Source organism: Heterocephalus glaber, unplaced genomic scaffold (genome assembly GCF_053883595.1).
Source record: "Heterocephalus glaber isolate CG9 unplaced genomic scaffold, H.glaber_assembly_v1.0 deba00000281, whole genome shotgun sequence".
Lineage (NCBI taxonomy): Eukaryota > Metazoa > Chordata > Mammalia > Rodentia > Bathyergidae > Heterocephalus > Heterocephalus glaber.
In genome coordinates this window covers 17,226,906-17,249,193 of record NW_028258139.1, presented here as the reverse complement: position 1 = coordinate 17,249,193, position 22,288 = coordinate 17,226,906, and the positions used below count along the sequence as shown (strand labels likewise).

The 22,288-nt window shown below is 43.2% G+C and overlaps 1 protein-coding gene across 2 annotated transcripts in view; it reads right to left on the bottom strand.

Annotated features, from left to right (window-relative positions):
• Positions 1–20,311: 20,311 nt before the first annotated feature.
• Col22a1 (collagen type XXII alpha 1 chain) overlaps positions 20,312–22,288 on the bottom strand; it is a 254,572-nt gene continuing 252,595 nt past the window's right edge. For both annotated transcript variants that reach the window (XM_021251585.2, XM_087187298.1), the window contains one exon: positions 20,312–21,505. In XM_021251585.2, the coding sequence (XP_021107244.2) occupies positions 21,318–21,505 (188 nt within the window). In that variant the 3' untranslated portion in view covers positions 20,312–21,317. The remainder of the gene's footprint in view (positions 21,506–22,288) is intronic.

Below are 22,288 nucleotides of genomic sequence, written 5' to 3'. Positions count from 1 at the left end.
TATCACAGCCAAGCTGAATCAACTCTATCATTTTTCCAGAGCAGTATAACCAATGACCACAGACCTAGTTTGGGGTAGATGGTGCAAACATGTCACCTCACTCAGGATTCCAGTGCATTTCTGCTGACCCCTCTGTTCAAGGAACCACAAAGCTGAAATCAGGAACAAGTGGTTCAGACTGCTCAGGTGTCACCTGGGCTATGCCTTAGCCTAGAAGATGAACTAGGAAAAGATGTGTTTCCTACCTCCTAGAGGTTGTTGGCGGAATTCATCACCTTGAAGTTAAAGGAGGTCCCTGATGTTTTGCTAGCTCTCAGGAACATTCTCAGCTCCAAGAGGCCTCTGGTTTTTCTCAGGCCCTTTCCATGTGGCCCCTCCACGTATCACTTCCCCCCTCCATGCTTTGAATCTTTGTCTTCAGAAGGTGTCTGGTCCTTTTGAATAGCTCACCAGACCAGTTCACCCACTGGAAGACCTAAAGAAGACTAGGGACCATAAAGGTGTCTCAGATCTCTTCAGAGCAGCACACAGACCAGTGTGGGATTAAATAGCTAAGAAAAATCATCAGCTCTGGGGCAGTGGCCCCCACAAAGTGGCCTGTTGGGACCTAGGCAGCACAGCAGGTGGTGGGCAATGGCCCAGGGAACTATACTTCATCTGTATTTACAGCCACTCCCCATCACTCGTGTCACCACCTGAGCTCTGCCTCCTGTTAGTTCAGCTAGGGCATTAGGTTGTCAGAGGAGCATGAAGCATACTGTGAGCTGCCCATGCACTGGAGCTCCTTTGAATCATCCCAACCTCATGAACCTGACAGCCACATAAAAACTGTCTTCCACAAGCAGATCCCTGGTGCTAAAAATGTTGAGGACTGATGCTGCAGGGGCAGGAGTCACACAGCCATCCTGGAAGTGATGGCCAATGCCCAAAGTGTCTAGCAGTGTATATCTGGCCTGCTGAGGGGCAGAGAGGCTGCTCTACAGGTCACAGTCCCTCAGGGCCAGGATGTACACCTGTCTCCTCTCCTCCTTCCACCATCACTGTGACAGCAGACAGGACTGCATGGTGCTTTACCTAAAACAAGGCCAAAATGCCTGGTGAGATCTGGAGGAACTCCTGACTCTGCTCCCTTGAATAAGTCCCTGGCCAGTATCCCTCCTTAGCATGGGGCCATGTGCAACCCAGCCTATTTCCTGGTAGTGGGCTCCACACCCTGGCTGCAACCTGTGGGATCCAAGGGCACACCTTGCCTTCTTGTCACCAGAAATCCTGCCTCTCTCACTGTTGGGTGTGCTCTATGCTCCCACACGCTGACCCCTGCACATCTCTGTGCACCATACAGTGTCCTCAGCACTTGGGATGTGAATAGATGTGGCCAATCAACTGCAGCTGAGCCCCTCTGTCCAGTGTGACATGTCATGTTGGTCCACCCCATAATCCTAGGGCAGGAATCAATACACCACCAGTATGATGAGGAAGAGACTAAAACACTTTGAAAACCAGCCCAGAGCAGCACAGGTTACTTGGCCAGACATGATCAGATGGCACTGGCTCATTTCAAGGGATTTAAGCAAGTAAAATTACTTTCTGTGAAAAAGGAAAGAAAAGCTGGGATCTTCTAGTAACCACGGTGGTGGCTAAGAGTGCAGGCTCAGAATTCAGGCTCCTTGCTCACAACCCATAGGATCGGGAGGCAAAGTGCCTTTCCTGTGCCCATTTATCCTTTACTTATATCAGTGAGAATGACACAAAAGGAGAAAACCTAATCCAGAAGTTTGAGGTGAGGATTATTATCTTGCTGATGGATTAGATATGGAATAACAGAGAATACAATGGCCCAGAATGACTAAAATTTACACCCAGAAGTTAGAGGGGTGGAGTTGCCATGAATGGATGGCATAGACCAAACATTCATGTGTTGACATCTTGGAGCCCCATAGGGCTCAAAGACCTAAGTTTAAGGCCCCGCTTTTTCCAGATATGTGCCCAACAAGTGGGAGAGGTTCCCCACCCACTCACTCCCCATCAGCTGGACCAGCTGCATTGCACAGAGGCTACAAAACAATGGGCTTCAGTTCCCTGTCAACCTGTAGAGTTACCCCAAGAAATAAATTGTTTCCACCCCTGGAGATCAGGGCTCCTTACCCTCTGTGCCCTGAAGAGCCTCCTCCTATGGCCTTTTCTTGTTCTCTGTGTTCCTGAGGCACAAGGAGAGCCCTGCAGGGCCTGCTGTGCCTTCCTTCTGCATGCTGTGAGTGTGTGCAGCTTTCTGGCTGCTGTCACTCCCTTCTCTCCAGTGCTAGGTGTCATGTGAATAGCTGTCTGGTACTGTTTAGGTCACAGGGGTGAATAGGAAGTGATCAGAATAATGGGCAAGACTGTAGGAAGGGCATGCCCAGGTGGACAAGTGTGGGAACAGGTCAGAAAGCTGTCTCCCAGGATGATGCACTTGAGAAGCCTGTATTAGCAGAAGCCCACAGGAAGATGCCTTGTCATTACATGAAAAGCATGTGCAATTCGGGGAAATTCCTTGGCTGAAAACCTCAATGTGGAAGCCATCAAAGTGTATTTGATATTGCAGACCATGAGGTGGATGAAAGTGAAAAAGCACATATAGGATCTGAGAACTGAGTCTTGGTTTTGTCTAGTGATTAGAATTGAGGGAAATAAGAAAGAGGAGAGGAAAAGAAAGAGAGAATAGGAAAAAGAGTACCTTAGGCACAAAAAATACTATGAGAGGCAGGTGGTATCTGAGAATCCAAAGGATGATAGACTTTTAGAAAAGTGAAAATTGTGATTGAGGACAAATGGTACCATGTTTTTCAATTAAATGAGCATTGAAAACTGCCCATTGGAATGACAACATTGAGATAAAATGGTGAGATTGTCAGAAGCTGTAACACTGAGATGAGGTTGATTGGAGCAGGGTGGGGATACAAGAAATAGACAACATTTGAGAAAATTACTGCAAAGGGGAGTAAAGCAACTGAACAGTCACTGGAGGAGGGTATGAAGTCATGAGAAGTTTAATCTAGACTTTGAGGCATTACAGCACTCTTGAACACTGGTGTGAACCATCTAAAGAGAGGGAGGACATCTGAAGCAAGAGAGAAGATGGAAACAGCTGGAAAGTTTCCTGTAGTTCTTGAAAAGAAGTCAGAGTTATGGCATCAATAGATGAGTTGGCTTTGGGTAAGAGCAAGGTTAGTTTGTTCCAAGGAACAGAAGGAGATGCAAGAGGCTGGCACCATGGTGCAGAGTGTGGTGAAGTCCTTCAATAAAACAGGGATCAAAGTCACAGCTGAGAGCGAAGAGGAAAAGAAGGTGCCTGAAGTTTCTGACTGAAAAGAGATTAAAACTGCCATGTAAGAGGCTGGGACAGTGGCCAGGCTGAGAAAGCATAGTAGGACTGACTGGCGGCACCAACAACCCACTGAGTGACCCATGGTGAGACTTTTCTCAGCCTTGGTCTTGGTAGGGGCACATGTAAGGAAGAAGAGGTGGGATTTAAATACATCTGGCCTTCACCATGAAAGCATAGTGAGGGAGAGGGGCTCAGGGCCATGTAGGACATGATCATGACAAAGGACAAGGCTGGAGGGTCTTACCAGAAAGCCATAGAACCCATTGGGATCCTGTCTTCTTTCCTGCCTGAAGACAGATTCCACTGTGCATGCAGAAGACATTATTGAATCCCATTCCAACCAGTTGGCAAACTCCGGGCTTAGTGATTTCTTGAGTCTGCTTGGACACTCCCAATGTCAGAAAGCTCTCTGCCTCATAAAACAGTCCAGTCTAATTTTAATCAACTCTAATTGTTGGACATCTATTATTTACATTGACTTTAAAATGTACATTTGATCCTTGCCCTCAAGAATCATACACACCAAGAGTTTTAATCTGTGCCTCCTGCGATGACCTGCTGAAGAGTTTAAGCTCACTTCCCATGACCACACTGTCTCCTATCTTCTTCTGTCCATTTTCCACAGACACTGCTCACTGCATTAGGTTCCAGACCCTCTCCTCCTCTGATAGCTCGCATACACATAGCAATGTAAGTACTGGTGAGCCAGTAACCAGAAATGGCATTCATTTCTGGGTTTGATATGACAACAATCCTGAGCTTTAGTGACACTATCACCTCCCTTATTCTATACAGTCTTATCCTATTAATGCTGATTGTGATATAGCCAATCTTTAAACTCAGGTCAAGGTATCAAATGAAACTCAGAAAATTCTGTGTGACTTTCAACATGCTCTGTAGAACAGAAACATCCCATACGTAGGAGAACAAGAATTCTAGTTTTTGCTATGCTATTTACTAGCCATGACTTTGAGAAATAACCTCAACTTCCCTAAAGTACCCATTTGTTTGTTACCCCATTAGGGACAGATAATTTTTTAAATGAAGGCAATTTGAGATGACCTGACTTAAAATAGGCTATCTAACATGTTCATATTTTACTTCTATAAATTCAAAGTGTTAATCGTTCAAAAAGCTGAAATCAAGTTTTCAATTTTCTCTAAAAAATTTGACACAAAATTTAAATTCTGACCTACAGAAATTTACATGGGAAATCTTAGGGTGAGTTCATGGGGAGTGGGAGGCATCATCTACCCGACCAACCAGGTTGAAAGGGAATTGTCACTAACCTTTCCAGAAAGTCAAGACAAAAAAATAGAGACAGATGTTTCATATCGAGGGCCTAATCAAGTCACTAAACTGACTTCATACAATGTTCCGCTGAAGTTTCATATCTCTGATGTTCTCCTGAGTTCTGCTGGGGTGCATTTATGACAATAGTTAATGGTTTTCCTGAGCAGTGTCCCTCATACCCGAGCTTCCTTTCTGACATGTGAATAATTGCATTTTCACCACCTTGCTCTACTGCAAAGGTTGCGTTGAAGTTCAAGGGAAACATCAAACATGGAAACATTCTGTGGATTGACTCACAGAGGATGCATGAATGGGTGGGCAGGGACACTGACACAGACTGGAACAAGAATCAGGTACCATTTAGCATTTACAGCAGAGGACATATTAGCTTACACTTGAAGAAATATGTCAATAATCTCACTCATGATACTTTCACGAGAAATATTTCTGAAAGAAGTGGGCATGTCATTTGTTTCCAGATGAAGTAACTGAGGACAGAGGGGCAGCCACTTACAGCACAGGTAGACGTGCTGTCTGAGTTTGTAGGAGTAGGAACTGTGTCTGTGAGCAGGGATGGGGTGAAGGCAGTAGGGATGGTGATGGGTGGAATCATGTGTCTCAATGCTCACATACGACTGGAAAGCTGAATTGACATAGGGCATCGTAGAGTCTTCAAAGAAGTATCAAGAACAGTTGAGGTATATGAGAACTACTTCTGAGTGAGGATCTGCTACTCAACATACGTGGAATCTCCTGTTCCCAGATTTTCTTCTCTGTGAAATGTAATCTTTACCATGACAGAGACTATCAATTTCCCATTTATTCCTGAATCTCCAACACCTAAGACATCATGGAGAGTGGGAACTCAGTGAACCTTTGTGGAAAATATTCACTTTTTAGACCTTGTCATAGTTGCATCTTTGCTGCTGGGCCTGGGCTCTGAACATCCATAGCTCTTGCCTCTCACGCTGGGGCATCTCAGACTGTCTTGCCAGGGTTCTGACATCCTATTTGCCCCCGCTTTTGGAGTTTTTTCTCCTACCCTGGTCCTGGTTCAGATACCTTGCTACTGTTCCTGAACCAGTAGCTCTGAAGATACAGGATGTTTGGGGGATTTTTCTTGACTCTACTTCCCTTGCTCACTCTGCAGAAAAGGATGCACCAAGGACAGCTCTTGGTCAAGTTTCTCAACAGGGGCTATAAAAAGACACTTAACCCCTCCACTCACATGGATGTGAAATATCACTTGGTCTTTACAATTGGTGCTAGTGTATAACGGATGATTGCATTTCTGAAGTGAATGGCATAGATTGTAATGAGCAACCGAGAGGAAAAAATAAGAATTAACCATGATTCATACCACAAATTGAAGGTAGGACAAATAGTTCTTGAACATCTTGATTAGATTTTAATCTTGTTTTAGCAGCAGCAGTTCAAGTTAATGTTTGCTCCATGCAATAACGTCATGTGGATTGACACATAGGTAATTATGCTATTTATCTTCTTACAAAACTCTCTCAGCTGGGGAACTGTGATTATTAGGTGCTTGAGAAGGTTGGGGACAAAAAGTCACACCAGCAAGAGAAGAGAGCAAGAAGTCCTTGACTAATGGGGTTGGCACAAAGCTTGAAAGACTTCTTTCTCCAGAGGTGTGGGTGGCTGCTTTCTTGGAATGCTCAGGCCCTGCACACTTTGCTGCCCCTGTAGCTCTCTGGGCTTCAGAAGGTCTGCATTCATCAGTCTCTTCTCTGAGGCTCTTTTCCCTCTTGCCAAAGCCTCCCCTCCACTCCACACTCTTTTCTCTTTTCAGAACAGCTGCTACCTTCCTTTTATTCTCTTTCTTTCCCTCTGTCTCAATTATTTCCTTACTGAAAAAAATTCTTAATGTCTCATCCTCATTTACTAATTAGTTTATTTCCCCAACATGTAATGAATAAATGACTGTTTTTCTTAAATACAGACAAAATCACACCGCATTACTGTCCTCAAAATTTTTTCCTCAGGGCTGGAGATTTAGCTCAGTGGTGCTGCCCCCTGCCTCACAAGAGCTGGGTCTCGAGTTTGATCCCCAGTACCAAAAAACAAAAAAAAAAATTCTTGGCTTCTTTCACCTGTATAATAAACCATCTTATCAAAATGCTCCATCATCAGCCTCCATGCACCTTTCAAAAGCCCCTTGCTGCCTCACCTTGCAAGAGACCTAAATGATGCACCTCTAACCACTTCACTGTACTCTGCTCTGCTTTATGAATGGAGGCACTGAAAAGAGGGAGGTCATGTAGAAGATAGGAAGCCCTTATTCTTAGAGCAGTATGCAGAAACGGCCCCACCTCAGGGAAGAGGCACATGTAGGCATTCATAGAATGGCTGGCTGTGGGAAACCAGGCAGGCTCCAGTTACAAGTACTGGCCTTGGGTATGGACTTCAGCACTGAGCTCTCAATCTAAGCAATCTGGAATTGGGAGTAGGAAAGGCTGAGAGGTAAAGAGCAGAGAGATGATGCTTGTGACTATACAGGCAGAGGATTAGCAGCTTACACCAAGGAAGGGTCTGAGGATGGACAGAGGAAGAGGATGGGAGAGATTGAGGAGGGAGTAGGAAGAGGTCATTCATCTCTGTACCTGACACACATCCACACTCCCAAGGTGGGCAGTATGTCTGCTGGATGACAAGTCCTGTGAGTAGGTATAGAAAAGGCCAGATAAGGCCCAGGAGTCTGCAATGTAGCTGAACTGAACGGAAACTCGAGTGTGTACCTTTCAACCTCCCAAGCCACTTGAATGTTCCCATGATTCTTCCTCTTTTTCTCTCAGTATTCAGTCAAAACGGTTCTTGGGAATATTTTCTTCTCTTTGGTGTCCTGGAAAGGTGATAGCCAACACCTGATTTTGTGGAGGGCAGTGCTCTGCTGTCACCGGGTAGATGCAGTTCTCCACCAGCTTTCCCAGAGTCATCTCTCCTCTAGTCTGGGTGGACTGAGTGGCCCATAAAATAACTACTGTCAGATGTCATCCACGGGACAATTCTTTGTGATGGGTCTATTCTGACCTTTAAGGAGTAAACAGTCTATCAGGCAAATGAGAAAGGGTCCCAAAGATAGACTGGCATAGATTTCCAGCAGGGTGAGGGGGATGTCCTGCCTGGGAGTCAGAGCCACATGAGCAGCTATGCACATGCGGGGATGTCACTGAACACTCGTTCTTTTCCTCCCACCCTCCTGGCCCACTTCCAGGGAAATCTGAAGCTCTGGTTATCCTTCTGCTCCACCTCACCTCACTTCATAGCTTCTCTCATGTCCCCCTTGTGGGGATCCATGAAGGGGCATCCATTAGTCTCTCATCCTCCTAGGGTCTCTGATGTAGGGAGGCCAGGAAGCCCTTGGGACTCTGAAGGTGGAGGATGAGAAGCAGGAAAGAAAAATGATCATGCCTGAGGGCTGAGGATCCAAAGAGCAACCACCAACACCACCCTGCTCCAGTAACTGCTAGCTTCCCAGCAGGTTGCCTGTGCCTCATTATGATGGTGGGGAAATGGGTACCCCACTCCTTTCCTGCTTCCTGTGGCACTGCTGGAAGCTACCTGGCCACAGGAGGCTCTGTGTATGGTAAGGGAAAGGGGACACAGGAAAGCTTGATTAAGGTTGACAATGCTAATCAGAGCCATGACGATGATGGTGCTTTTGTATACTTACAATGTGTTCCATAGTAAAGTACTTTTCATACAGTAATTTATTTAAACTTCCCTCCAATCTTATATATAAAAAAGGAACTACTTTTGTTCCCATTATGGAAAGGAAGAAACCAAAATGCAGGATTGAAATTTGTTCAAAGCATACACAGGTAAAGTTGGAGAGGAAGGACTGGAATCCATGTCTGTCCAGGGCAGGAGTCAGAGCCTCACCCCAGGTGGGCTGACCTCCAGTCTGGCTGCACTGTGGTAGTTTCTGCCACAGGGATATGGCCAGCCCCACAGCGGTGATGAGGGCTGAGTGGATCCTTAGCACAGGTGGGGGTGGGGGGGTCACCCAGTAGAGGGAGGAAGGCAGAGATTGGGATGAGGGATGGTGGGATGTCTAGGCAAAGGACAACTTTTTGCAGGGAATAGCAGGACATTCAGGGAAGGAAGGTCCTTGGAATGGCTACTGGAGAAGAACCTCAAAGTATTCCTGAAGTCCAAGCAGAAAAGAAAGCTGTGGCCAGACTGTGAACACCTATCAGGCCACTCAGAGAGCAGATGGTCATACACATGGAAGTGCCTGAAAAGAAGAGCCAGGTGTACAAAACACAATGTGCAGCTTCAGAGTCTGGACATGGGCTAGCTGGAAAATGCACCCAGTGAAGACAAGACCAAGAACAGAGCCAAGATATCTGTCTGTCCTTTGCTATCTCTCTTCTTCAGGGCTCAGCTGAGCAGATGCCTGTGTTTCCTGAGGCTCCTAGCTAGCAGCAGTTCAGGAAGCTGTTGCTGGTCAAACACAGACCAACAGGCTCTGTGGGGCTCTGGCCCCAGGCAGGGAGAGCAGACTGCTGTGTATTCACGTGAGCAACCAAGCTTCTCCAAGGTGTTGGTTTCTGGGGGCATCTCAGTGAACAGCTGGAGTCCAGGTAAAGTGGGGTGAAGGTGGTGCAGGTGGTTGCTCTGGAAACCAGTTCTGTTCCACAGGGCCCAGTCTCTGCTCAGGCAGCTTTTACAATCGAAACAGCCTGAGGCAGCCCTGTGGCTTCTCCAGCCTGATGCCCTGGAAAGGACGGAAGGACCCCTAGAAGCTGCTTCCCACTAGGGTGTTTTCCTAGATGGCCTTTTCCTGTCAGCTCCCTGTCTGTGCTGGATCAGGCAGGAGAGACTGTCCCTATGAGACTTCTCATACTTGTTTAACTCCCTGACTTCTTTCTGCACCAGGTAATCTTGTCTGTTTGTGAGAAAACTTGCCTGTTGCCTGGTGCTATGGCAGAACTAACCCATCCCAGCCCTGTGGACTGTCGTGTTCTCTCACTGGAGCAGGCTTCCCCTGGCCCCAGGCCAACCCATCCAAACAAGGCAGGGGGCAGGCCTGAGACAGAATTATAAGAGATGCCACAAATCTCCATAACTAGGATGAGTACTATTTCAATGCAAGATTTAAAAAAAAAAATCCAATCAGTGCAAATAACTCTATGGTGAGTAAAATATTAACCTTTAAATAAAGACAAGATCATGGTTTTCACATTTTTCTCTTTGCCAGAGGCAAAATACAGCTCAGCACAGCACTGGCATTGATCCTGTCTTGACTTAAAGTCTTGTCCTTTATATTATTTTCTAAAAGCTCACTATACACGGCTGAGGTCTTAGAGGTCATGATTATCTCCTCATTTACATGTAGAGGACTCAGGCGATTACACTGGTGTTAAGTGACCGATGGCCCCACATCCCATTCTACCTCACACCTACACATACACATACACATACACAGACGCACACTTTCTCTCTCTCTCTCTTCCCGTCTTTATGGCCTCCACGTAGACATGAATGAGCATGTTTTACTTATGAGTATATTGACCTTATGGGTCAACACTGAACCTAACCACTGAATTTGATTCAGTTCATGACCAATTCAGTTTGAGATCAGGATCGTGGAAAGAATTAAGTTTGTGAAAAGAGGTACCACTGTAGTCATATTTTCATTTTAATGTGTGGTTAAAATACTAACACGTGAAACTGTGAATTCATATGACTTACAAGGAAGCTAAATTAATTAAGGTAAAAATCAAGATGCTGAATTAAGTGAAGTGCCCAAGGTGATTCTTGGACATGGCTGGGCTCCCCTCCTGGCAGAGCCATCCTCCTTACCCATGCTCACTGTATCTGAGTAGCTCAGTTAAAAGCTTTTGTCAAAGTCCAGCTGAGACCTATCATCTAACTTTGCTCATCTATTTTTACTCAGAATGTTCCATCAGATGCTCCTGGTGCCCTCCTTTCCTGGCAGAATGTCACAGTTCTTCACAAATCATGGGCTAAGTCCAGATCTGTGTTCTCTCATGCATTGAAGTGGCTCTAAATTCCTCTATATACCCAGAATCCTTCTGTCACAAGAATCCAAGGAGGCTTCCCAAAGAGGTGATGGGGACTACCATGTGCACCTCATGGTAATCCTGATTCCCTCTGTGGTATCAAATTGCCTAATCCATCCATAGAGAGCAGATGATATTCTACCTTCTGCAGGGTCTCAAATATACTGAATGATTCCCATCATAATCAGGCAACTCTTGCCCCTAGAGAACATGATTCTGAAAAACAAAAGTCGTGGTATTTCACCGGTAGAAAGGAAGTGGTGCATATTTTCTGAGTCAGTCAGTGAGGCCCCTAACACAGTTCAGCCTCATGCAGCCCAGCCAGTCCTGTAGGAGAAAGTGGACATCAGAGAGCCCATATTTCACACCAGCACTTGACTGTTTTCTGCTGTATAGCCTGGAGAGAGACTTGCTCCACCTCTCTGGTTGGTATGTTCTGACCCATAAAAATGAAGCTAAAAATAACTGCTCCCTGGAATTGTTATGAAAGTAAGTGCGTGAGGAATCAGACCCACAGTGTAGCACACTCTCACTGTATTTTATATATCTGTTTCTGTCTCCAGCATCTCAAGGACAAATACATCTCTTATGGCCATGTTCTCTCTCCCTAAGGGAACCTCTCAGCCAGATCCAAGGTTGGAAGTTGCTTTAATAACCCACTGTCTATAACCTCACACAGTATACTCATGCCCTGGATCCACTGAATCACAGAAATAAAAGGAAACAGAGACAGATATTCATAACCCATAAGAAAAGCCAAGGCAAAGAAACAAAACTAGTACCTGAAACTGCACCTCCCAACTGAATCACAGGGAGACCACACACTTGCCCCTTCTCTCCCTTTCTTGGTTTAACAAAGGGTACCTCCATTGCCCTTATAGTATTTTTAATGCACAAATACAACACACACACAACACACACACACACACAAACATACACACACATCTCTTTGGCCCTCTCCAAATAGCTTGGGTAGTGAAGGTCCTCTAGACAATACTTTGGGAATGCATGAGCACCTAGCTCATGTTGAAATGCATGAGAATAAATGATCAAACTTCAGCAACCATGCTTTGAAAAATAAGAAAACATTAAATGATCAAAGTATGTTATGTACATGTACAAATCTGCCAAAGTAAAATTCATTAATCTGTATTACCTATCAAAAATGAGTAAAGAAAAAAAAAGCAATCACTGGTTTGAAAGGAATGTTTTCTCTTCTTCAATTAAAATAAAGAAATGAGCAACATTGACTCAATATCTCTGAGTGGGACTCATACAACAACTATAAAGGATGGTTCACTTTGCCATGTTTTTTAAAACCTTAATCTCAGGCCCCTAGCACAGAGGAGATGAACCTTCCAGGATGCCATACCAATGCCCTCAGGGCTGAGGAACAGAGCTGCCTCCAGCACAGAGGAGGTGAAACTTCTGGGCCACTGTACCATTGCCCCCAGCCCAGAGGAGATGAGCCACGTGGATGCCAGCAGCACACATTCACCCCCACCTGTTGAAATGAGAAGACATGTAAATAAGTCTTAAAACCAGACTTCTAGATCACCTAAAGCAACACCAAAGGGAAATGAGATAGAACACTCTGATAAGCACATGGACTCCCTGAACTGGCAATGAAAGAGGATCTGGAAAAAATGAAATCAGAAATAATTTCTCAGATAACAGCAGAGATTGTGCCCATAGTGCAAGACATGATTAATAAATCTAGAGAGGACACAGATTAAAAAAAATAGAGGAGCTAAGGAACATTATGGAATCTCAACATAGGAAACAAATGGAATCCATAAAACAGATGCAAACAGATTTCCAAGAGATTAAAAACTCCATTGAAAGTTTACACAACAGAACGAGCCAAAGTGAGGACAGAATTCCAGATATAGAAGACAAGATTGGAATTAGTAGCCAGGAAAAGAAAAATTTCTTTAAAATAGTAAGGGACCATGAGAAATCAACCCAGCAACTGCTAGATAATGCAAAGAAGAATAGCATAAGACTAATCAAAATCAATGAAGAAATAAGAGACAGTGTAGATGACATAAAAAGACTGTCCACAGAAGTGATGGCAGAAATCTTCCTAAGCAGGGGAAAAGAACTTGGCATACAGACAAGTGAGGCATATAGGACTCCAATTAGCCTTCATCAAAAAAAACCAAAATCTACACATAGATATGTAATAGTTAAGATTCCAGAAACCAAACAGAAGAACAAAATTCTACAAGGAGTTAGAGAAAAGAAACAAATCACATACAAAAGAAAGCCCATCAGAAAAACAGCAGACTTCTCAAAGCAAACACTCAAAGCAAGAAGAGCTTGGTGTGACATATTTCAAGCCCTACAGGAAAACAGCCTCCAACTCAGATTGATGTACCCTGCAAAACTATCTTTCAAAATTGATAGAGAAATAAGACACTTTCATGACAAAGAGGACCTTAGGAACTTCATGAATACCAAACACCACTACAAAAAATTTTAGACAATATCCTAGGAAAAGACAAGAAGGATCACAACCCTGGGAAGCCCAGCAGAATGAATCCACAGGGCACAACAAGAAATTAAATGCCAAGGGGGAAAATCCAACAAGAAGCAAAAGTCATGACAATGATAACTCAATACATATCAATTACAACCATCAATGTTAATGGTCTTGATTCACGAATCAAAAGAAATAGACTGCCTGAATGGGTCAAGAAGCAAAATCCAACAATATGCTGCACACAAGAAACACTTAATTCAAAAAGAAACTGATAGACTGAACGTTAAAAAGTGGAAAACAATACTCCATGTGACAGGAGTAGCTGTCCTCTTTACAGAACAAGTGGATTTCAAACTAATACTGATTAAGAGAGACAAAGAAGGACACTACATCCTTGTAAAGGGAACAATCCAAGAGGAAGAGATGACAATCATAAATATCTATGCACCAAACACTAGAGTGGCCAACTATATAAAACAAAACTAATGGACTTGAAAAATCAAATAAGCACTAATACAACAGTAGTGGAGGACCTCAATACCCCATTGTCACAAATAGATAGATCAACTAGACAAAAAACAAGCGACGAAATACTAGAACTCAATCAAACTCTTGAACAAATGAATGTAACTGATGTTTACAGAGTATTACAACCCACAAAACCAGAATACACATTCTTTTCCACTACACATGGGTCATTCTCCAAAATACACCACATACTTACTCATAGAACATGTTTAAATAAGTGCAAAGGAATTGAAGTTATTCCCTGTATATTATCAGACCTCAGTGTGATGAAATTGGAGATCAATAGCAAAAGAAACCACAAGAATTTCATAAACAGATGGAAATTGAACAACACATTTCTGAATAACCAGTGGGTCACAAAGGAAATTAAAGAAGAAATCAGACAGTTCCTTCAATTAAATGACAATGACAATACAACATATCAGAATCTATGGGACACAATGAAAGCAGTCTTACAAGGGAAATTCATAACAGTGAATACGTATATTAGGAAAACAGAATGAGCTCAATTAAACAACCTGATGCTGAACCTCAAGCTTCTAGAAAAAGAAGAGCAGGACAAACCCAAAGCTCATACAAGGGAGGAAATTAAAAGATCAGAGGAGAAATCAAAGCAATGGAGACTAAGAGAATAATTCAAAAAAATCAATGAAGCTCAGAGTTGATTCTTTGAAAGAATAAACAAAACTAAACAAACCCTTAGCCAACCTTATCAAAAAAAGGAAAGAAAAGGTCAAATCCATGCAATTAGGAATGAAAATGATGGAATTACAACTGACCCAGCAGAAATCCACAGGATCATCAATATCCACTTCAAGAACCTATATGCCAATAAGATGGAGAACACAGAAGAAATGGACAGATTCCTAGATCCATAGGAATTGCCAAAGTTGAACGAAGATAACCTAAAAATTCTAAACAACCCAATATCAATCAATGAAAATGAAAACATAATTAAAAACTTACCAATGCAGAAAAGTCCGGGTCTGGATGGCTTCACAGCTGAATTCTACAAGACATTTAGAGAGGAACTACTGCCACTACTGTTTAAACTCTTCAATGAAATTGAAAGGGAAGCAATACTCCCAAACTGATTCCTGGAAGCAAGCATCACCTTGATCCACAAAGCACAGAAAGACCCAACTGAAAAAGAAAACTATAGGCCAATCTCACTAATGAACATAGATGAAAAAGTCCTTAATAAGATACTGGCAAACAGAATGCAGAAGATCATCAAGAAGATCATACACCCTGACGAAGTGGGATTCATCCCAGGGATGCAGGGATGGTTCAACATGTACAAATAAATAAATGTAATACACTATATCAATAGAGCCAAGGAAAAAAAACATATGATCATCTCAATAGATGCAGATAAAGCATTTGACAAAATCCAACATGCATTTATGATAAAAACCCTACAAAAAATTGGAATAGATGGTCTCTACCTTGATCCGATAAAAAGTCATCTATGAAAAACCAACAGCCAATATCATACTAAATGGTCAAAAACTGAAATCTTTCACATTAAAATCAGGAACAAGCCAAGGATGTCCACTATCACCACTCCTGTTCAATATAGTTTTGACAACATTAGCCATGGCAATTAGACAAGAGAAAGAAATAAAAGTAATAAAGATAGGAAATGAAGAACTCAAATTGTCATTATTTACAGATGACATGATACTCTATATAGAAGACGCCCAAGAACTCCACCAAAATTCTTCTAGACTTAGTAAGCAAATTCAGTAAAGTAGCTGGATACCAGGTCAACACACAAAAATCAATAGCGTTCCTCTACATGAACAACAGACTCACTGAGAGAGAAATAGGGCAAACAATTCCTTTCACAATAGCATCCAAAACACTGAAATACCTAGGAATCAACCTAACAAAGGAAATCAAAGACCTCTTCTCTGAAAACTATAGCACTCTGAAAAGAGAGATTGAAGATGATATCAGAAAATGAAAAGACATCCCTTGCTCCTGGGTAGGAAGGATCAACATAGTGAAAATGACCATGCTTTCAAAACTGCTATATAGATTCGATGCAGTCCCAATTGAAATTCCAGTAGCATACTTCACAGACCTTGAGAAAACAATCCAAAAATTCATTTGGAATAAGACGAGACCTAGAATAGCAAAAGGAATTCTCGGCAACAGAGACATGGCAGGGGGTATCACAACTCCCAATTTGAAACTATACTATAAAGCTACTGTGGTAAAAACAGAATGGTATTGGAAAAGAAATAGACTTGAGGACCAGTGGAACAGATTAGAAGATGTACAAACAACTCCAGACACACTCAGCCACCTCATCTTTGACAAAGGAGACAAACACCCTCACTGTAGGAAAGAGAGCCTTTTTAATAAATGATGCTGAAAAAATTGGGTTTCAACTTGCTAAACATTAAAATTAGACCTATATCTCTCACCATGCATTGAACTAAAATCAAAATGGATTAAAGATCTAAATATTAAAACAGAAATGCTGAACTGGCTGGAACAGAGGTTAGGTAGAACTCTTGAAGACATTGGTGTAGGAAAAGATTTTATGAACAAAACCTCAGTTGCCCGTGAACTAGCACAATCAACAAATGTGATCTCTTCTCATTAAAAAGCTTCTGCACAGCAAGAGAAACCGCTAACAGTGTGAAGAGACAACCCACAATGTGGGAAAATATTTTCACCTGCTGTTCCTCAGACAGATGTCTACTAACTAGAATCTATAAAGAATTTTTTAAAAATTAGGCCTCCCAAATTTAAAGACCCAATCCAAAAATGGGCATCTGAAATGAACAGAAATTTCTCAGATGAAGAAGTAGAAATAGCAAATAAATATATGAAAAAATGTTCCACATCACTGGTCATTGGAGAGGTGCAAATGTAAACAATGCTGAGATTCCACCTCACCCCAGAAAGAATGGCTGTTATCAAGAAATCAACCAACAACAAATACTGGCAAGGCTGTGGGAAAAGAGGAACACTGCTCCACTGCTGTTGAGAGTGTAGACTGGTGCAACCACTGTGGAATTCAGTATGGAGATACCTCAAAGAACTAGGACTGGAAGTCCCATTTGACCCAGCTATTCCCCTGCTGCATATCTTCCCCAAAGATTTAAAAGAATCATACCACAGTAATATAAGTGCACCCATGTTCACAGCAGCACAATTTGTAATAGCTAAAACTTGGAAGCAGCCCGTTTTTTAAAAATAAAATGGAGTACTACTCAGCCATAAAAAATGAGGAATTAGAGACATTTGCAGGTAAATGGATGCACATTGAGCCGATACTTTTAAGTGAAATCAGTAGAACACACATGAGCAAATACCTAATAGTTTCTCTAGTGTGAGAAACTGAAAGCGTAAATCAGGACTAAAATGTATAATAGATAATGTGAAATAGGAAGAAAAGGGGAAAAGGGGAAGTGGGAGGGGTAAGGGAAAGGAAAGAAGGGAATGGAATTAATATGAGAAAATCAAAAAATGGAAACAAAATCTTTGTAAATATGGAGGGATGGAGGGGTTGAAGGGAGGGCAGGGGAAGGGGGAAAAATAAGAACCAAGAGAGACTATGTAAAGGTGCAAATTCCCAATGATGAATGCCATTATATTATACACCTAAAATATACTAATAAAATTAATGTTTTGAAAAACCTTACTCTCAGACAAATCTTGTGCTTGGATGCCATTCCCTCCATTCAGCGGAGAAGGAAAGTGCGGCTATCAATTACTCCTGTGTGTCTCCAGGTTCACGTTCACACAGACAGAGTGCCTAGGATGGCCAGGGGGCTGCCCCTTGTAGCCAGGCCAGCTGAAGAGCTGTGGGGTGCAGGGAGGCTCCGACTCCAGCCTGACTGCACTCAGTCTGGTGAGTCCTTGTGAGTCTTGGCTCACAGAAGCCAGGCCTGTTGACCAGGGGCCTCCAGACTGCCCTCCACAGCAAACAGCACGTGCGCCCTGCACCTAGGGCCCAGTGATCCCTGGCCAAGGCCAGTATGACAGGATTCAAGTCTTTCCTCTGCCACAGACTGGAGTAAATTTATATTACCAACCCCATGCAGTTCAAGCTCCACATTGGCTCAAGTATCCCAAAATACCACTCAGCCTCCACTTTCTGAGAATCTTCTAGGTATGTTTTGAGTATCTACTTTGCCTGGCTCTAGGCCTCCTCCCAGGGCTCAGAATCAACCCCTTCTGCATCTTCCCCAGGGCGTTCCAAGGAAAGATGCTCATGGATACGGATCCACCAGCTGCAACTACTGGCAGAAAGAACAGAGGGAGGATGGGCTTGGAAACGCCAGTCTGTGGTTTGTGCTCAACTCTCAGGCTGCATCTCTATCTTCTCATTATCTGTCTCTTCCCAGCACATCGCAGCGATTTCCCAGTTCTCAGAAAAATAAGGATGGAGCTTCCCACATTTGCAGATCCTAAAATCCACAGGGGCACCAGAGCCTGGCCCTGTTCTGGGTTGGCCTGATCCCTGAGCTCCAGTGATTTGGCTGCCCAGTCCCAGGATCCCCAGGATGTTCAGTGTTAGAGACACCCAGGGAAGGAAGGGTGGACAAAAGGGCTGAGAGTTCTAAAACCTCCTGGGGAGAATTTTAAAAATGGAAACTACTGGGTACCAGCCCCAGGGATCCTGACCCAGTGGTTCTGGAGAATGTTCCCCAGAACCCAGAGTGCCAAACACAGAGCTTCTCTTATTAAAATAAGGTACACCTATTTGAATAGCCAAAATCACAGCAATGACAACACAGAATACAGGCCAGGATATAGGACGGCAGCAGGACCTCTCATTCATGACTGGTGGGAACGCAAAATGGTATAGTTACTTTGAAATATTTCAGTTTCTTACAAAACTAAATCTACTCTTACTATGTGATCCAGCAATCATATTCCTTGCTATTTACCCAAAGAAGTTGAACAATTATTTTCACATTAAAACCTATACGTGGAAATTCATAAGAGCTTTATTCATAATTACCCAAACTTGGAAGCAACCATGTCCAGTTGATAAATGGATACATAAACTGTGGTAAATCCAGATATGGACTATTATTCAGCAGTGAAAAGAAATGAGTTATTGAGACACATAAAGACATAGAAGAATCTTAATTCCATGTTACTAAGTAAAAGAACCCAATGCAAAGGGGCTATACACTATCTAATTTCAACTACATAATGTTCTGAAAAAGGCACAATTATAGAGACAGTAAAAATACCCATGGTTGTTAGAGAATGGGGTGAGAGGGATGAATAGGCTGAGCACAAAAGGTTTTTAGGGCAGTAAAATTATTCTATATGGTACTGTAATGGCAGATATACACGCATTAGTGCAAACCCATGGACTGAGCCATCCAGAGTGAATCATAACGAAAAGTATGTGGGTTAGTTGAAGACAATGTAGCTCCATCCATTATGACAGACATACCTAGTGTGGGATTCTGACTGTACCTGAGGCTTTGTGTATGTGGGGGCATGGGGTACATGGGAAATCTCTGTACCTTCCTCTTAATTTTGCTGTGAACCTAAAGCTGCTTTATAGGTATTATATTTTAAAAACAACAATGAAATATAACAGCAAACATAAAGGGTATTACGCTTGGTCAGGGTAAATATTTTATCACAAGCTCCCGATATATATTTTTCCTATATACGTATATATGTAATAATATATATTTCTATGCATACTAGTCACAAAGAAATTAGGCCTCCTACTGTGTTCATGGTCAAAAATACTTTAAAAGTTACCCTAGGGGTCTCTGAGATTGTTTCTTCCATTATTACAAATTATTATTGCAATGTATTTACAAAGGTGATAAAACCTTTATGCAAAGGGTTTAAGCCGTTTTGAAAGCCAACTGAGATGGTAGATGGGGTAAAGGATCAGAAGGACAACACCTCATTCTGCACTGGCACACGCTGATTCCTCGGAACACCCACTCGCCCACCCCAGAATCAGCACCAGCCAGCTGAACCCTAGGAATAGGTCTCAGATCTAATTTGGAAACCTCTTTATGGATATTGGAAACCTTTGAATGTTCATACTCCTGGTTACTAAATCAATCAGAAGTTTCTAGTACTTAAATATTTTTTATCCCTGATAAAACATTTTTAAAAAGAAGAGCTCAGTACTGGGTGCTACAGAAGAGGGGTGTGATGGGCTCATGCTGCTGGTACGTGAATGGCTGATGAATGCTTAGGTTAATGGGTGCTTGGACGGATGGGTGGACCAGTCAGTCAGCTGAGAGGAGACACACACAGACAGTTTGTTACCCTGTAAGGCCAGTGGCCGATCCCTGCTCCATAGCCACACTGTTTTGCAGAATGAATCTCTACTTTGCTGTCCCCTCACCCCACTGTGGTCCCACACGCCCCAGTGTCTGCTTCCCTAATGTAAACTCTGGAGCTGCTTCCACAAAGGGAGGACAGCAAATCACCCAGCCAGCCCGGTCACACGCACATATTCACTGGCTCATTCCCTCTGCATGAAGACTGAACCTGTAGACTTTGGAGCAAGTCTCATTCACTGTGCCTGTGGCTTTCAAATTCAGGGGGGTGCTGGGGATAAGAAACAACCACCAAGAGGGCTAAGAAGGAAACTCTGGTTTATTGAGCACCTGCCCATGCCAGGCGTGTCACACACACATACAGGTAAGGCAATTATTGCAGAGTCAGAACCTGGACAAAGAGTCCTCAGTCAGTGCCACAGCCAATAGCCCACCATCAGGGAAACTGGGGCAGCCACTGAACATTTTTATTTGACAATTAATATGATGGAAACCAACAAGAAGGATTCAAAGGCACCCTACCCATGGTTTGAAAACAAATTCACTCTCCAGCTGCTGCTTCAACCCCCATTTCCCTATTGGTGGCTCAAACATAGGATCTCACTGAGCCACTGCCCACCCCCATAACATCGCCTCCCTGCTGAAACACTGTGGACGCCGGCTGTCCACCGAGGGCCGGCACTGCTCTCTGCTCTGCTTTCCCTGCACAGGCTAGAACATTCCTCATGCCCACAAGTCCTTCTTCCTGCTTCCCTGGGAGGTGGTGATTTGGGGATTATTTCCTCCTGAGTGACTTCTGGGTACAGCTGACAGCAGAAGCTTCTCGGCTCCACTTCTCAAAGTTTGCTTTTGGGGAAAGAGGTAAATTCTGCAAGTATCTGGTCAGGGCTTCATAGCACCAAGAGTCTCTAAAATTAGCAGCCCTGCTTCAGATGGTGCTGTCAGGGGCAGTGGGAAACACCTCCTGCCCACTGTCTCATGTTCCTGGTTTGAGAGGGGAGGGAAAACACTCACAAGCATCAGCATATGACACAATAATATAATAATTAAAGGTAATAATATAATAATCTGATAATCGGCAGCATCTGTTGATTTTAATAATTCTGAGGTCTCTCAAGAAACTGAAATGAAAGAGAAAGAAGGAAGAAAGGAAAGAAGGAAGAAAGAAAGGAAGGGAGGAAGGAAGGAAGGGAGAGAGGAAAGGAGGGAAGGAAGGAGCTGAAATGTTTCAAGGCCTCTGGTGTCCCTTTGGGCTATGAGCTCAAATTTCAGAAATCCACTGCAGTCTTCTGATTTTCTAGAATCTTCTAGGGGCCCTTCACATTGCCCGGCCGGGCTGCAAGGCTGGCAAAGTAGGCACACTGGGAGGGGTCACACAGGCCAGGGGGGCCAGGAGGGCCTGGAGGGCCAGGGTGTCCAGCAGGTCCTGTCTCCCCTTGAGGGCCAGGACTCCCTGGGACTCCATCCTTAGCATAGCCAGGCTCCCCAGGTTGACCTGGCCCAAGGAGTAAAAGAAACAGGAAGTTTTCAGCTCATGTCCAGCAAACAAGCCCCCTCACCCCCTGCTCCCATTCAGCATGTGTTCAGCAGTTGCATTGTCCTCAGACAGAACATGCGCTGCTCATGCCTCTGGATTCTGACTGGAACACCAAGCTCTGATCATCCAACATCAGCCCTATGCACATATCCTCAGAGACACCCACTGAGCTTCTATTATCCAACATGCAACTTGTCCCAAATCTGCCGTATAGTCTCAGATGTATCTACAGGTTTCATTTTGACTACATTAACCTGTTCTGCAAAATCATGGTTAAAGACAGAATCCACGATATAAGAAATTGACAGTTAAATAGATCAAAACTTCTGTCCTGCTACATATGACATATCATAATTTCATATATAAGCAATCTCTCTCTTTGGAGGGGACTTTGGCAACTGGGAAGCTCAGCGGTAGGTATCATGGCCAACTCTGGTAGTGATATTCCCTCTTAAGTCTTGTTACAATACTCCTTATAAAATAAACAGAAAGTAAACTTTTACCTTGAAAGTATCTTTAGACTTTTCATATTCTTTTAGTGCTTTCAGACAGTCCTACATACAATCATGTTTTCAGACCAGCAGTGTTATTTTTTTTGTCCCACTGGAAACCACTGAAGTGTGCCACTGAGCTAACTTGTTAGAAATGGATATAAATTCCCTGCATCTAAATGTGCTGTTTTACTTTTTATCTTTATTTAAATTGTTCTACTTAAAATATTCTTCATATTATAACTTATTT